The sequence below is a fragment of the Neltuma alba genome, unplaced genomic scaffold (genome assembly GCF_004799145.2).
Source record: "Neltuma alba isolate B1F8T4 unplaced genomic scaffold, ASM479914v2 tig00012515_pilon, whole genome shotgun sequence".
NCBI lineage: Eukaryota > Viridiplantae > Streptophyta > Magnoliopsida > Fabales > Fabaceae > Neltuma > Neltuma alba.
In genome coordinates, this window is record NW_021636982.1 from 452700 (window position 1) to 466551 (window position 13852).

The window sequence follows — 13852 nt, forward strand, 5'->3', positions numbered from 1 at the left end:
TAATTTGATCCTAAATATAAAATACCAATTCATTCTGTGACATATATTTATTTACTTTTTCCTAAATAGTTCCTATTATGACTGTAGATGTTAGGGGGTTTTTATTTTAATATACATTATTAATAAGGACCGAAAAGTAATAATATTTTTTACATTTGATATTTTTTTTGGCAACTTATATGTTGTATAATCCATATTTACGTTATAATTAATAGATCATGAGTATAGGCTATTTATGATTGAGAAAAACTGATAAAAGTTCACAATAAAATCGATTATATCAAGATAATAATAAATATGTGCATGTGTCATGTGTGTACCCCTTTTTTTTTTTCTGTTTTTGGGGTTTTGTTATTTTGTCCTCGGAGCATAGTCATGGATGAGGTGTCCAAGTTAGCGAGAGAGAGGAAGGAAAATGCAACCTGGCAAGGCTTAATGAAGAGTTGAGAAAGAAAGAAAATTTAATTAAAAAAAGAAGAGGGCAGCGAACAGTAGCGGAGGGGACAAGAAAAGGAGAGAAGCCTAATCCGCGCCCTAGCTCCCCTGGATCTCCCTCCATCCCTCGTCTCCCTCGATCTCCAGCTAATCTCGATTCAGACTTCAGTTTCTCACTCCGTCGCGTCTATCGTCTCCCCCCTCTCAGGTTTGTGTTTCTTGCTATTTTCCTGTTTTCATTTTCATTCCAGTTGCCCCATTTTTTCATCCTCAGTTCCTTGTTAGATTTCTTTGATTTGGTTTCAGGTATTGATAGTTAATTATACTGATAGCAATAATAAATTAGTTTTGAATCTTGAGTTTAAAATTGAATGATAGTTAATAAAAATCGTTGGGGTGATGATAAAATTCTTGTGTTGAGTTAAAAAGAGGAACTTTTCTTGTGAATAAGGCTTGACAGCTGATATACTATTGGCCTCGAATGTAATTGATACTTTATTTTTCTATTTTGAATCAAAGTCAGTAACTGATTGTTCATATATATGTGTGTGTGTGTGTGTGTGTGTGTGTGTAAGCTTCAGATGCCTAACTTTAAACGAGGGATGGATTTCTTATGAACTGTGTTAGCTGCTGGTTTATTCAAGTTGTTGTGTTTTAAAACTTTTTTTACTTATGAATCAATGAAATCAATACTAGCTGCTGATTTGGTGTGTGTTTTTTGAACTGTGAGATGTAATTTTTAGGTGTGGATGGAATTTTTTTTCCATATGATATTAGCATGGCATCACTTTTTGGGCAATGAAACCTGTCCAGCCTTTTTAGGGCTTCTACCGACAGGGTCGGGCTCGCACATATTTTGAGCTGGGCATCGGGCAGGGTCCCGCCCTGCCCAGCACCGTCTATGTGCACCCCTAAATCTTCACCATTAAGCAAAATGTTGGATTTTTTTTAATCTTATTTTTCTCGTAGCTTTTTGACTTCTGTGTCTAACTTGATGACAATTCATCCTTAAAAATTGTTTCCAAAAGAGACAAAGCACAATGGCCATATCACTTCGCAATTGGATTTAGACATAATGATCTTTCTTGTTGAACCATGATCGTTAGATTTAGTTGTTGTCATAGAGTTTTCTTCCTTTAAAAAAAACTGAACATGAAAATACATATATGTAATTGAACGACACATTTGGTAATGCACATGTATATCTTTTAAGAGCGAAAACACTGCAACATTAAAAATGGCAGAATTAAATGGCCTATTTAGAAGTTTATGCATGCATCAACAAGATTTAAAAAAATTGAAAAATTGCGTCGAATTAATAAGCTCTTCATGCATTAAAGATAGATAATAATAATAACAATACATCCTTCTGATCTTGAGTTTATTGAAGAAATGTATTAATATTTCTTTATAAGGATTCAAAACTTCCAAATCGTCGTTTTCATTTTCTAGAGTTTGATCTGAGTATGAGCAGGGAGGTTAGGGTTCTAAACCCAAGAGAGTAAAACCCGTCGTATAACCCCTATCTAATCCGATTCTGTGCTTGAACCGATGAGTCACACTGCTTCAGTTTCCATTTTATTAGCCACTTTTTCTGTTCCATCAACATAAATGTAAGCTAGGCTGCTTTTTTTTTTTTAAAAAAAATTTACATAGAGAAGATTTTTTAATTTTTAGACTCCAACAGTCCATCCTTACCCGACCTTAATCGTAACTGAAGGCTGACAAGAACTTTAATTTATCTTGTTTTTAAATGGAGACCAACCGACCCAAATATTTTGTAATTCGGCCTTCCGGAAGAGCAGTTTCATTGTTGCCAGAAATTGCGTGCTTTTCAGAAGAACATCCTAGGTTCATGCTTAAAATACGATGAAACAGCAATTTCACAGCTTCGATTGAAATGGAGGGTCCTCCTTCCAGCGATTTTTGTTCCGTGTGCCATGGAGACTACAACAATCCTTGCCAAGCCAATTGCTCTCACTGGTTTTGCGGAAGATGTATTATGCAAGTGTGGCACCATGGATCTACTGTCAGGCCATGCAGATGCCCCTTATGTCGCCGTCAAATTACATTGCTGGTTCCAACTGAGGACTTTTTAAGGCAGCGTTATGACCCTGAAGTTGCTGAGGTTCTACAAGGTATTGAAGCATACAATCGTCTGTTTGGTGGTCAGGCAACTGGTCTGTTTCAGAGAATGCAAGATCTTCCTTTTCTCTTGCGAAGGCTACTGAGGGAGCTGATGGATCCTCACAGATCACTTCCTCTTGTCATTAAGGCTCGTGTCTATATGGCAATGATATCAAGTGTTGTTTACATTGTAAGCCCTGTTGACATTATTCCAGAAGCGATGTTGGGAATATTTGGTTTGTTGGATGATCTCCTTGTTGCGCTCCTCTGCTTCCTCTATGTTGCTTCTCTTTACAGATCATTGCTCTATTTCCGTCATGGGGGCTCTCGTGTCTGAACTTAATCCTTGATGTTATGCTTATTTACATTGTTGTTTCATCCATAATTTGTTGTATGCTTGTCTTTTTCGTTTTCCATTGTAAGTCCTGCTGACATTATTCCAGAATCAATTTATGTTTTATAAGGTGTGTCAGTTTATATTTTTAATCTAAACAAAAAAATACGATGAAACATGTGAAGATGGGCCATTCATTTAATCGTTCTTTAAAATATTATTTGGCAAAAAATTAACTCATAACTCCTAATATTATAAATTTGAATTTTATTGCAGATGAAAAAGCCTTGTTAAGTACTACTGTTGATTCTTAATATAAAAGTTTATTTGATTTTTAATTTGATGTTAAATATAAAACTTAAATTTATTTTATCTTTTATATTTTTTTTTTCAAAATAATCCTTGTAAGTTATACATATTAAAAGTTTTATCAAATAATAATTCTAATTGGTACACATTATTAGTAAGGTTATTTTAGAAAAGATAATACATATTTATTTCAAATAACTACTTTAATTAATTTCTTTAATCTTCTCAAATTAGTTAATTAAGTTTTATATTAAAGACAAAAAATAAATAGTATCTCTAGTTAGCATTTTTCAAGTCTTAAAATTCAACTCACCTAAACTATCTTGTTTAAAAAAAAAAAAACAAGAAGAAAGCACGTTAACAGTCTCTGTTCTCACAAGCTTTTGGACCAGATATGAGCCAGGATCACAGGCTCCTTCAATTCAATCCAATTGCTAGTGAAAAAGCACATTCGTACATTCGTAGATTAGTCGTGAATAACTTCATCATGGTTTCACTGAATCAGATTAAGCTTAAGCCGACAAGTATGGTTCATTACTTGGGCCATGAAAGACATCTCCTTAATGTTTCTCTCAAAGATCTGAGAATCTAGCAAAACTAAATCTCCTGTGGTTCTAGTGCCATGTCATAAACACGAATAACTTCTCACGACTAATACCATGAGCAGGAAGGAAGATGGTTAAGGAGAGAAGGGATGGCAATTAGCAACTAGAGGGATAAGCATTAAGCAACTGTTAAAATTTCTATACCGAATAAATTTGTACATTATGGTAAAAAAGAAAAAACACATCAAGTTAACACATGCTGTCGACTTGACATGCTAGTTGCAGTAATATTCCCCAGTTTCAAGTTAATCAGTAGCTCCTACACAAATCTGCAAAATTGTTCTTCTTTTCCAAACATGGAGGGCCAACCTTCTGCACTCTTATTTCTATGTATCTGCTAGCAGTTTGTCTTCTTCTCCTTACTCTGTATCCACCTATCTTATGTCCTCACAACTTTTCCTGTACCTTTCAGGTCCATCCTCGCCCACATCCTACATCACTAAAACCACAAAAACAGTTCAAAATTTAGGACACACTGTGCACAACAGAACCATTAAAAAACCAAGTCATAATATCACAGAAAGCCAACTTTGCTACAGTATTACTGTTGAAAGCCCTAAAGGAACGTAACCAACAATAACATGGTCTTAGCTATGAAGCTGGAGGATTATAAGTTGCGGATATATTGAAAGATCAACAAATTCTTTCAATTCAATCCAGCCTGGAATGTACATAGCTGTGCTGATATGGCAAAACTAAAGTGATTTGTTGGGACCATGGCCTGGGGTAAAGTCACATGTAATAAAGTATGATTAGTGGGTGGAAAAGGAAAAGGGACTTAGACAGAGGTACAGTGTTATACTCTAACAATCTATGACGAGAAGCAAAACAAGGTGGCGTGAGCCCACCTTGTTACCACTTTCGCAGGAATATGTAACATGCAAAAATAAAATAAAAATTCAACTACAAAAATCCTTCACAATTATAAGCCTTGTAACCTTATACCAACCAGCTAACCTTTTGCAGTATAGAGACAGAAAAAGAAACCAAATCGTTCTCATATTGATATTGTCAATGGATCCGTATGCATGTCCCATGCCTTTTCTGGGAACAAGAGGAACTAATATGGAAGAATAGGCAAAGAATCATGCCCACTGGAAACAGCATTTTTAGAGCAAAAGAGACATTGAAAATTCTTGTTATTCCAGAGTAACTGAAGAAGCATGCGTTGCTACTCACTGTGAAAGAAAAATGCAGGGTGCTTTATCCAACCAACCAATACACAAGCATATGTTGTTTACACAACAAATGGAGCAAAATTAACTAACATCAAACCAAAGAACACCTTAAGGACCTTCAATTTTAGTACAATCGAAGTACACTCCTTGCAATAGAATGTGCCTGGTTCGACCTGCTTTTCACGAACCCATTTCTCCGGCTGCCTCTCAGTGGCGTCAAGTAGAACCTTAAGAGACCATTGTCGAAATGGCTGGGAGAATACCTTGCACTCCGATTCCTTTCCAACGCAAACTCATCTTTAGCCTTCTTTCCCTGTCCATTAGCCTGAACACCATTCTTCCTCAGAGGGCCATCAAATGATCCACCAATGTTTTGTGCATTTCTCCAGCTCACACTGCTGTTACTTCGAAACACCTTGGCATTGAAAGTACTCCTGGCATCTACATTGCGATTCCCTCTTAAGTCTGGCCAAGATTCTGAGTAAGAACGTTCAACCCCGTTAGCTCTACTATACCGATCTTCATCCTCATCTTTATTTCCACCTCTGAAAAAACTCCAAATGCTCCAAGCCTTGCTCCACCGGCCAGACTTCTTAGACCCTTTCCGGTCACCACTCCCAATAACAGATGAAGTGTCTCTAAAACCCATATCAAAGGTCTCAGAGCTATCATCCCTCATTGAATTCGAGTTTGAATCTCTCAAGTCTCTATCGGCGAAAACCGTTTTTTGGCCATGCAAGTAATCGGCAGACGCAGGAGTCACCTTGGCGTTTGAAACTGGCTTCAATTCATCCATCTCCGCTACGACTGCTGCTGCAGTTTTCCTAATCGAGTTGGACCTATCAAGGCTCTTCCTTCTCCTAGAATCCGAATAGTACTCTTTGGTCAGCGCGGACCCACCAGGAGCCATATCATTTTCATTAATCGCATTCGCGGGCTCTTCAGTTAGGATGTGAGTATCCGTCCTCAAAACGGGAACTGGATCATCTTCCACCACAGAAAGCATAGTGGGCATTCTCGGAAACGTTCTTCCGATCAAGTAGCCATCCCAGGAAGCCCTAGGCTCATCTAGAGAGTAACGAGGATCATCGAACGACATTCGGCCAGCATCAAGCGAGAACCTTGGATCGGTGTCGCACGATCTTCGCCCAAATCCATAATCTGCGATCTCCGACTGTGTATCTCTGAATTGCCTCCCAATAGGCTTCTCCACAGGCAGTCTGGCGGACCCACCACCATGTCTGCGTTTCTTCATCTTCTGATTTTGCCTCCACTTCTGTAATTTCTTGCTGAAAACGGAAGCCGCAGACCAGAAGCTTCCTGCAATCTCTTTGAAATCTCTCCCAGAAGTCTTCTTCGTCTGGGAATCGAGATCTATGTGGTCCTTCATGGTCTTTATATCTTCCTCAACGACTAATTCCGGCTCCACCTCTTCTTCCACAATTTCTTGAACCCGATTCTCAGTCACATTACCCACATTTGGCTCCTCCACAACCATAATCTCGTCTTCATGATCTTTAACATTTTCTTCCTCATCCCCATGTTCGTCCTCATCCTCTTCTTCTACCTTCGACACGAATGCCGGGCCCTGATAATTCGAAGAAGAGGCTAAATTCCTCGTTTCAACCTCAACCTCAGCTCGGGGAGCTTCATTCTTCGGAGGGTTGCGTCCGTCGTCCTGATTGAAGAGGGACCAGAGAGTGCTTCGAGCCCTTACGTCACAGGACCTCCTCTGGGGCTCAAAGACACCCGAGAAACCCTCGTTTTTGGAAGCAGAAAACGACTTTGTCCGGCGAAGCTCCGGCAAGAATGAAGAAGACGAAGTGGGTGGCCGGTTTCCACGACCTGAGGCGTTCCCCCCGCCGCCTCCACCACCAGAGGAGGGCCTGAAGATGGCTTTAAGAGCGGCGGCGGCGGCGGCGGAGGAAGTTGGTGGTTTCCGGCTTGAGGAACTGGAAGACGAGGAGTTGGGATCGAGTACGGCAAGGCGCTCGCAGAGGCATAAGGGGCAAAAGCCTGTGAAATGCTCTTGCGGGTGGCGATCACAGGAGGTGGAAGGTCGATTGGGCTGCAGCAACTGCTGCTGCTGTAACAATGGCGGTGGCGCTGCTGCAACAGCGGAATCGACGGCGGGATTCATAACAGAAAATGGAGAATGAACCTCTCCACTCTGCTCATGTTACGATCGAAGAAACCCAAGTGAAAGGAAGGTGAGAAATGAGAGCGTGCGCGCTCTTGTCTCTCTCAGGGTCTATGACAAGGAAAGAAAGGAACAGAATCAGAAAGAGAAAGAGAGAGGGTGTGTGTGTGAGAGAGAGAGAGTGAGAGAGAGGGGCGTCTGTTTGGTTCCAACAGACAGCGAGAAAGTGAGAGATAGAGAGAGGGGAGGGGAGAGAGAAGCGACAGAAGCAACGGGAAAATATAAAAAGGATTGGAAAAAGGAAAAGGAGAAACCGGGTGGAGGCCGAACAGGGAATTAGGGATTACCCAAACAGGGCATAAGCTGTATCATTAAATTCTCTTTTGAGTTCCCTGCGAGACTTCTTTTCGTTTTGTTTCGCTTTAGTCTGTGAGTATGGTGTGTTGGTTTCTAGGGGCACTCGCCTCCGAAATGACCCTTTCGTCCTTCTGAGTTGTCACTATTTACTGAATATTACGCTGACCCAACCAGAAGTCTTTTTGCTGCCAAACCAAAAAAAAAAAAAAAATTTCCCTGAGGTTCGAGCGACTTGCTGCTCCTAATGAAATATCTTCATGACAAATTTAAATATTTGGATGTCAAATTATTTTGATGTGTGGCTTGTCAATTATATTTTAGTTACTCATCTAATTCTTAATATAAGATTTATTTAACTAATTTGACTAGATTAAAAAAATTAGGTAAGTTAGTTAATTATAACAAATATGACATGTTTTTCGTAAAATACCATAATAATATTTTTTTAATATCCTCCCTCTCTCTTTTACTCGATTATAGTTGAAAGAGTATCTATAAGGATAATTTAAAAAAATTGATAAATATGAAAAATATATCTTATATTTTGAATCAATATTAACTCAACAATTAGATACTGGAAAAATATAATTTAATTGAATACTCAAATGACGCTGTACTCTCTCTTGATTTTAAAGAATGTACATCATTCTTACACAAATGCTTTTAAGATTCTAACTTGGGAAAATCTCACATTTAGATTCTTTAATTATTGATCGGCGTATGAATAAGGCTTTGTATCCATGTACAATTCACATACATGCGACTTCCAATTGTGTTATCGATCAAATACTAAGTACAAACACATGCTAATTGATTCTCCTTCGTGAATATCACATGATCAGTGCCCAAACTAGGATGCTAGGTTAGTGGGGCGACATTATAATTTTAAAAAATATTACAAATAAATATTAATTGTTGCCACCTTAAACTTTGACATTTTTCCCTATATAGCTCCATCTTTAGAAACTTTGTTACCTACACTATTATAACAAATTAAGATATCATCTTGGTCACAAATCAACATACTACCCCGTCCTAAATATAAAAGTTAATTGACTCATTTAAGTAGATTAAGAAAATAAATTAAGTTACTTATTCGTAATAAATAAGTGCTGTCTTTTCTAAAATATCTTTGTCAATCAAGTTTATTGGTTAGAACTATCATTATTAGAAAGAATGTCTTAAAAAGAGAGAGAGACAAAATAAATTGGGATCTTATATTTAGGACCAAAATAAAAGTAAATGAGGTCTTAATTAAAAACAGAGGTATTAATTATCAAGGCACAAGATTTATTTGATGTCATACAAGGCAAACCAGACCCCTTCCTTCCATGCAAATTGGAAGAATTAATATTTCTTTTTTGATTAATTAATTAGTTAATTAATTAAGGCTTCTTCTTTCTTCTTTTATTTTCATTTTGATTTTATTTTTTGGTCTCATGGGATTCTTTCGTTTTTTCAAAGATTCCTCTCGAGACAAAAAGTGTTTTTTAAATAAAAAAAAATCACGCCTTCCATCTCCAACACATACCTTTTTTCTCACATATCACTTTCTTTTTGCTTTGATTTTTTTTTTTTTTGGCCTCTCTTATCTCTTTTGCTTTCCGTTTCTCCTTTTTCTTCTTTTGCTGCGTTGCTTCCCCAGAGTTTTCCTTTTTGTTTTTCGGCTTTCTTTTCTCCCAAGCAGCTTCAAATCCACATGTACCCCTTTCCCCACTTGCCTCTTCCTGTTTCTATCACAACCAAACAAATCCCAACAATCTCCGCAAGCCCCACTTTCAAACTCTTTTTTCTATTTTATTCTTTTGACCACCTAAGCTGGCCGCAAATTAATTAAATTTTTAAAAAAATCTCTAAAATTTTAAATTTCTAAATAAAAATAACTACAAAAATATGTTATCATTTATTTTTTGAAATATTTTTAATTGTTATGAAAGTGCAATGGATAAGACTGATTTAGAATTTTGAAGTTAAAGGTTTTTTTTTGTTGAAATTCTTCATTAATTAAACTTTGTTTTCTTTCTTTTAACCTCAAATCGTAATATTATACCAATGCAATAAATAACAATAATAAGAATAGGATCATATCTGTTCTGAGTTCCAATCTCCAAGGTATGTGTATGTTAGTGTGTACTGTAGCTTGTAATGCTGCCTGGTACTTAATGGATTGTTATATATTTTAATCCGAACAATTCAATAAGGAAGGAGAGACCGAGAGACAGACAAGAAAACTATTATTGCTTGGAATTTTCCTTTTTTAACAAATGTTTTATATTTTTCATTATTAAAAAATCTAGAAACAATCAAATAAGGAAGGAAGATAGTAATGTCTCATTAATAATTTTGGATTCTCTTAAATGTTTTGCCCCAAGGAGGGCATTATGCATATGAGTTTCATAAAGGAAATGCCCTTTTTTTCTTCTTATTTTTTTTTCCTTCTTTACCCTCTTAAGTATTTTAAAGAATCTAAATTTCTCACTAAATTAATAATATGCTTCAAAATCAGGATGCTTTGAACTATATGCAATAAAAGTGAAGAAAAATATAAGTTGTGTCCAAGTGGAATCTGTAGGTAAAAGGGTAAAATTCACTCCTCTCTTTAGTTTAATTAGAATAATTCTACAAAGAATCTTGCTAGAAGTTATAATATTCTGGAGCAACAAAGAAATTATTATAAAATCATGTATCTAATTGTACTACTCCAGTGCTTACTATAAGACATTGTTTGACTTTTATTTTGGTCCTAAATATGAGACCTTAATCCACTTTTTCTTTTATATTTATACATTTTTTCTAAGATAGTCCTTCTAACAATGGTAGTTTTAGCCAATACATTTGATTGACAATGATATTTTAGGAAAGATACCACTTATTTATTACAAATAACTAACTTAACTTCGTTTCTTAATCTCCTTAAATTAGTCAATTAGCTCTTATAATTAGAACCAAAGGTAGTATTATGTAAATTGAGCTAGTATTTCCATCTTTTTAAATAAAAACTGTGAAATATCTTTTAAATAAAATAGTAGTATATGGCATGTTAATTGTATTTACATTTTGGCATTTGATTTGATAGGATTTACTCGTATGCTATATTTTATTATATTTTACTTGTTGTAATTATGACAGAACATTTTGTATTTATTAAAATATGTTAACTTTTTTAATACAAACATTTCTCCATGAATACTAAATAGACAATTTACTTCATTTATCATCTCTTCTCTCTTTATTGTAATTATTATGGAATATTTTGTATTTATTTAGTTTGTGGATGTGTCAAATAAAGTCCCCATTACTTTAGTAAGAGGTAGATCAAGATTATAAGGAGAAAATGTGTGAACTTAGAGAGTAAATGGGCTAAGAAGAAGGTAAATCTCATACGCACAAGAAGTCATCAAAAGGCAAATGTAGTTGAAAACTGACGATTTGAGGGACAGTTTGATATGATTTTGCCCCTATCCTATGTTTGAATGTTTGTATTTAATAGGGTAATTTATTCTTTTGCTGCACATATATAAACCTTTCTGAATGAATAGAGCAGTATGACATACTTCTTTCTATATTTTTCTAGAATATTTTTTCTTTAAGCTTACCTATTTCTTTCATAACACAAAAGATTGAAAATTTTATTATGAGAGTTGCTTTTGCATTGTAATGCATTGAACACAAACTGATGAAAAAACAATTACACATCTAAAGTAGTTTGATATTGAAGTTTGTAAAGAGCAAAGTGTACATCAAGGGATTATTGGCTTTCCAGATTTAAGGTATAAAAGGGTTCACATGAGAGCATGAAAAGAATTGACATTTTAATGAACAAAGTCCCTTGTAAAGGGAAAAAATGACGAAGAAAAAGAAAAAGCCATCTCTCTTAACTCTTAAGCAATTAAGTGAAAGTAAAGGCCACAAGTTCCTCTTCTTCCTCCTTCTCTACTCCAAAAAAGGAACATCCTTTTATCCACACAAGTTCTTTCCATATTCCAAACTCTCTTGGTCAATCAATTTTTGGCATCCCATATAATATATCTACCTAACTCTTTCTCATTAATTAACATGCTTGTATTTTCTAACATTCTAAACTCTTTATAATTCCATATCTTTCCATATTCTTTTATGCCATTTGCTCAATACGCGCATGAATTAGAGATATTGAAACAATTAAATGAAATGAAATTCATATATAATTTATCCCAAAATAAATAAGGTACTGCTAATTTGTGGAATAAATTTTATCTTACATACATGAAAAAAAAGAACAAAAGATATTTTATTTGGTGTTATACCGCACTTACATGTTAGAAATGAGGCTACCATTACATGCCTATTTTTTCAACACTTTTAAGTTAAAGTATTTTTAAAAAAATCAATGAGTTAAAATGTTAAATTTAAATTTACATTAAAATAATATTTTTAGAATTTAAAGAATATAAAATGAATAATCGATTTAGCTCCATAAGAAAGGAAATCCTTAAAAATTTAAATTAAATGTTGCATGTTCACACAACCAACTTGTCTTCTTTGACATCTGACCCTAACATATACCATATAATAAAACCAATGAAATGGGGGGCCCACCAGGGAAGTTCATGGGAAGCCCATCAAACACATACGTGCATCCCACCGCATGTGATGGCAAAATCAGTGTTGCGTGTTGGCTCCACGTGTACCATTTATTTGCTGATCGGTTGGTTTTCACGGGTTGCATGTATTTTCATTTTCCATTTCTACTTTATTCTAACCATCCTATTGTATGTGCTTATCTTTCATTCATGTTATCGTTAACAAAAACTAGTACTCCTCCGATTCTTATTATAAGACCCAATTTGACTTTTTATTTGATCCTAATTATAAGACCCAATCCATTTTGTCTCTTATATTTATGCATTTTTTTTCAAGATAATCCTTCTAATAATGATAGTTTTAGCCAATATACTTAATTAGCAAGGATATTTTAGGAATGACAACACTTATTTATTATAAATAACCAACTTAACTTACTTTCTTAATCTCCTCAAATAAGTCAATTGGGTCTTATAATTAGGACCGGAGGAGTATCTAATTAAATGACATATATATACATATATATATATATTATATTTTTAAATATTCAATTTATATGTAGGAGGTTCAAATAAATGATATGTGCGTTACAGTAGTGTTTTTTAACTAAGGGGGTGCTTGGATAGAAAAACCAAACTATAGTTTCAGAAGTGTTTTTACAGTTTATGAAGTAAATACGTGGAGGAATTTATCTTGTTTTACGAAAAAGTGTTTCTAAAACTATAGTTTGGAGGTTGCCAAACACCTCCTAAATAAATGAACAACAATGAAATGCCTTAATTACATCATGCCAACGATATATGTTGATGCCTCTTTTCATTGTTTTTTCGAAGGCCTGAGATCTCTGTCATGTTAGGTTCTAATTATATGAATCAAGTTCATCATATTTGTATACTATCCTCAGTACTAAATATAAAATCTAGTTGACTAATTTGAGTAGATTAAGAAAACTAATTAAATTAGTTATTTACAATAAATAAGTGTTGTCTTCCCTAAAATATCCTTGCTAATCAAGTTTATTGGTTAGAACTATCATTATTAGAACGACTATTTTAAAAAAAATAAATAAATATATGATAGATAAAGTAGATTAAAATCTTATATTTAGGATTATAATAAAAATCAAACAAGATCTTATATTAAGAACCGGAGGTAGTATAATTAAAATTGTCATATAAAATTTACCGTTAGTAATATTGTTTATGAATAAAAAAATTTTACATCGTGGTTTTCATATTCATACTTATTTATATCCACACAAACGAATTCCAATAAGACACTAAAAAGATATTGATGCGGGGATAAGATATATATATATATATATATATATATAGAGGTGATGAGGAAATATATATAGATATATAAAGTTAAAAATATAAAAATATTGATAACTTACACAAGGATCAGGGGCCTTGAACTTCATGTCACGGGCTCTCATCGCTCTTAACTCCCACGTCCTCCACAAGTGCCTTCCTCCTTTGCTTCCAAGACAGGGAAACTCTACTACTCAAATATTACTTTCAATAAGGACTAATTAATTAATTTGAATAAATTAAAAATTAATTAAATTAGTTATTTATAATATATATAGGTGTTGTTTTTTCTAAAATATTTTTACTAATAAAGTATATTAATTAGAATTACTATTATTACAAGGACTATTTAAAAAAAAAAAGATAAATATGAGATAAAGTGAATTAATATCTTATATTTAAAGCTAAAACAAAAGTCAAACTAACTCTTATATTAAAGACCTGAGGTAGTATTAAATTTTTTCTCTAAACAAAATTCCAATGGGTAACAT

At 34.4% G+C, this 13852-nt stretch overlaps 2 protein-coding genes across 8 annotated transcripts; one reads left to right on the plus strand and one right to left on the minus strand.

Moving 5' to 3' along the window:
* Positions 1–482: 482 nt before the first annotated feature.
* LOC114727900 (E3 ubiquitin-protein ligase RNF170-like) lies at positions 483–3028 on the plus strand. 2 transcript variants are annotated; one of them, XM_028914682.1, is made up of 2 exons: positions 483–643; positions 1179–3028. In XM_028914682.1, the coding sequence occupies exon 2, from the start codon at positions 2336–2338 to the stop codon at positions 2897–2899; it is 564 nt and encodes a 187-aa protein (XP_028770515.1). In that variant the 5' UTR covers positions 483–643; positions 1179–2335; the 3' UTR covers positions 2900–3028. The 2 variants fall into 2 exon arrangements, with proteins under 2 accessions (XP_028770515.1, XP_028770516.1); XM_028914683.1 differs by having other exon boundaries at positions 2274–3028.
* Positions 3029–3922: 894 nt separating this feature from the next.
* On the minus strand, positions 3923–7379 carry LOC114727894 (protein OCTOPUS-like). Of its 6 annotated transcripts, none has more exons than XM_028914665.1 (2): positions 5162–7379; positions 3923–4241 (listed from the first exon to the last, which is right to left on the minus strand). In XM_028914665.1, exons 1-2 carry the CDS (start codon positions 7126–7128, stop codon positions 4190–4192), a joined length of 2019 nt encoding a protein of 672 aa, XP_028770498.1. In that variant the 5' UTR covers positions 7129–7379; the 3' UTR covers positions 3923–4189. The 6 variants fall into 6 exon arrangements, with proteins under 6 accessions (XP_028770498.1, XP_028770503.1, XP_028770502.1 ...); XM_028914670.1 differs by having other exon boundaries at positions 3923–4249; XM_028914669.1 differs by having other exon boundaries at positions 5105–7379.
* Between the last annotated feature and the right edge of the window lie 6473 nt (positions 7380–13852).

Bases quoted from the DNA above. Each gene is read 5' to 3' on its own strand.
- LOC114727900 (XM_028914682.1), top strand. From the start codon at position 2,336: ATGGAGGGTCCTCCTTCCAGCGATTTTTGTTCCGTGTGCCATGGAGAC.
- LOC114727894 (XM_028914665.1), bottom strand. From the start codon at position 7,128: ATGAATCCCGCCGTCGATTCCGCTGTTGCAGCAGCGCCACCGCCATTG. The intron at 4,242-5,161 runs GTCGAACCAGGC...TTAGTGATGTAG, and splicing joins AATGGGTTCGTGAAAAGCAG to GATGTGGGCGAGGATGGACC.